The sequence below is a fragment of the Nestor notabilis genome, unplaced genomic scaffold, assembly GCF_000696875.1.
Source record: "Nestor notabilis isolate BGI_N333 unplaced genomic scaffold, ASM69687v1 scaffold32238, whole genome shotgun sequence".
NCBI lineage: Eukaryota > Metazoa > Chordata > Aves > Psittaciformes > Psittacidae > Nestor > Nestor notabilis.
In genome coordinates, this window is record NW_009942010.1 from 2,481 (window position 1) to 4,503 (window position 2,023).

The 2,023-nt window shown below is 53.2% G+C and overlaps 1 protein-coding gene across 3 annotated transcripts in view; it reads right to left on the reverse strand.

Annotated features, from left to right (window-relative positions):
• Positions 1–2,023, reverse strand: part of PKM (pyruvate kinase, muscle) — a 15,110-nt gene that overhangs the window by 2,024 nt on the left and 11,063 nt on the right. For 2 of the 3 annotated variants that reach the window (XM_010021174.1, XM_010021176.1), the window contains one exon: positions 984–1,150. In XM_010021174.1, the coding sequence (XP_010019476.1) occupies positions 984–1,150 (167 nt within the window). Of the gene's footprint in view, positions 1–983; positions 1,151–1,628; positions 1,796–2,023 lie in introns of all 3 variants that reach the window. The other variant, XM_010021175.1, reaches the window with a different exon arrangement.

Here is a 2,023-nt window from a genome sequence, read left to right on the forward strand (position 1 = left end):
AGCTGCTTCAAACCATTTTAAGCTGTAAATTTAGGTGAAGGATTCACCGGTGGTCCAGATCTTCAGGCAGACCATGCATCTCTGATGCAGACATCTCTGCTGCTCCAATACTCCTTTGGCCCAAATCCTGTGCAAGCAATTCCAGAAGCAGTCTGAGACTTAGGGTCGGACATGCTTTGGAAATGGGCAGCCTAATTCCTCTAGATGGAAAAGCTGATCAGCTCCAGCTCCCTTTCCACAACTGGAAAAGCAAGTCTCCTCATGTTGCTGGATGGAAATCCCAAACTCTAATGGCTCCAGTGTATCCATGTTGCTGTCACACACCTGCAGCAAAGGCACCGAGCAAGCCTGTAAGCACAGGCAGCACATGGCTACTGGTGCCTGCCTGGTCAGTGAAGTTAACACCGGCAGGGGCATGAGGAAGAGGAAATTTCCAGCACTCTCCATTTCTCTCCCTAACAGTCTTAAGGCAAAGCAGCCCCTCTTCACCCCTCAGGCTTAGGCAAGCAGGGCTGCTGCCTGAAGGGGTCAGCAGGGGACCAAGAATTTGGATGCTACTATGAAAGGCCAAGGCCTTGATTTAAAAAAAGAAATAAATAAAATGGACTCTGCCTCCGCTGAACTTGTTACATCGAGGATTTCTTGCCAAGAAACGTGAACTGAAGCTGCACCACCGATTTTCCCTTGACTCTTCCAGCCAGCGCTGCTGGCAGAGATGCCATTCCCAGCTGGAAGGGGAGGCAGGGTTTGGTGCTGATGCCACACTGTCAGAGGTGGAACTTGGAGGTTCTGTACATGCAGATGTTCCAGATGTCAGCCCGTCTCCAGGGAACCAGCACTGCAGTAGGGAGCTGGGCTCTCAGTCGCTGCCGAAGCCCAGCTTCACCGCTACAGCTCTCCTTCCAAAGCCATCTCTACGCGAGTCTCCTTCCCCCACCCTGTCATGAGGTTGGCTTGACCTGGGGGAACCTGTCACCTCCTACCTTCCAGACTTGGTGAGGACAATAATGGCCCCACTGCAGCACTTGAAGGACGCTTCCACAGCGCCAACAGCAGCGGCCTCTGTGGGATCACAGTTGAGGGATGTCAGACGACGCAGTTCCTCAAACAACTGCCTGTGAAAGATGGCGGCTTCGGCCTCCCGGGCAATCTATAAGAGCAACATGCATTCGGGAAGACAACACTCACATTGCCACATTGGGCAGCGGGGGCAGGGGGAGGTGCTCCTTCACAAGGTGTCCCACAAACACCATTAGGTTTTGACACAGGAGTTGCCAATCGGTGAGCACAGATTTAGCTGGGGCAATGCCACAACACACGGGCACCCAAACAGCTCACAGGTAGAGAGGAACCATTTGGTCCTCAAGGTTTCTTTGCCGAATTGGTGGCACCTCTGGAGTCACCTCACCCTGCCAAGACCACACTCAGTGACATTCATGCCAACTGCCAGGCACTCTCGCTCTGCTCCTGCCTACGGAGTCCCTCCCTGCCACGGAGAAGAAGTCAGCTCAGACCACAGCAGTTGCACAGGGCTGACAGGGCAGCAGTGAGCTGCTTGCTGAACATTGGTAGTGTTAAGATGGAGTGTGTTTGTATTCATGGCACCAAGCCCCCTCTCTGAGCCCTACCTGCCAGACTCGGTCAGAACTATCAGGGCTGGAGCTAAGCACTTAAAAGAGGCCTCCACTGCGCCTACTGCCATGGCATCAGCAGGGTCCCTGTTGTTAACATTGAGGCGTAAAATCTCTTCGAACAGCTGTCGATGGAACATTGCGGCCTCAGCCTCACGAGCGATCTGCGGCCCCGAGCAGGAGCGATGGAGGAAGAGAGAGGAAAGAGAAGGAGGAAACATACACCAGAGGAACATGAGATCACATTAATTGGCTTGTCATAGTAATGCATGCAAGAGGATATTAAAGGTCAAGCTGTGAAGCTCTTCTTGGCTCTCAAGTTGTGAGTTTGCTGAACGCAACCCAGTACCACCACAGCCGCGCTGCGCTGGCTGCTCCACCAACACACTGGA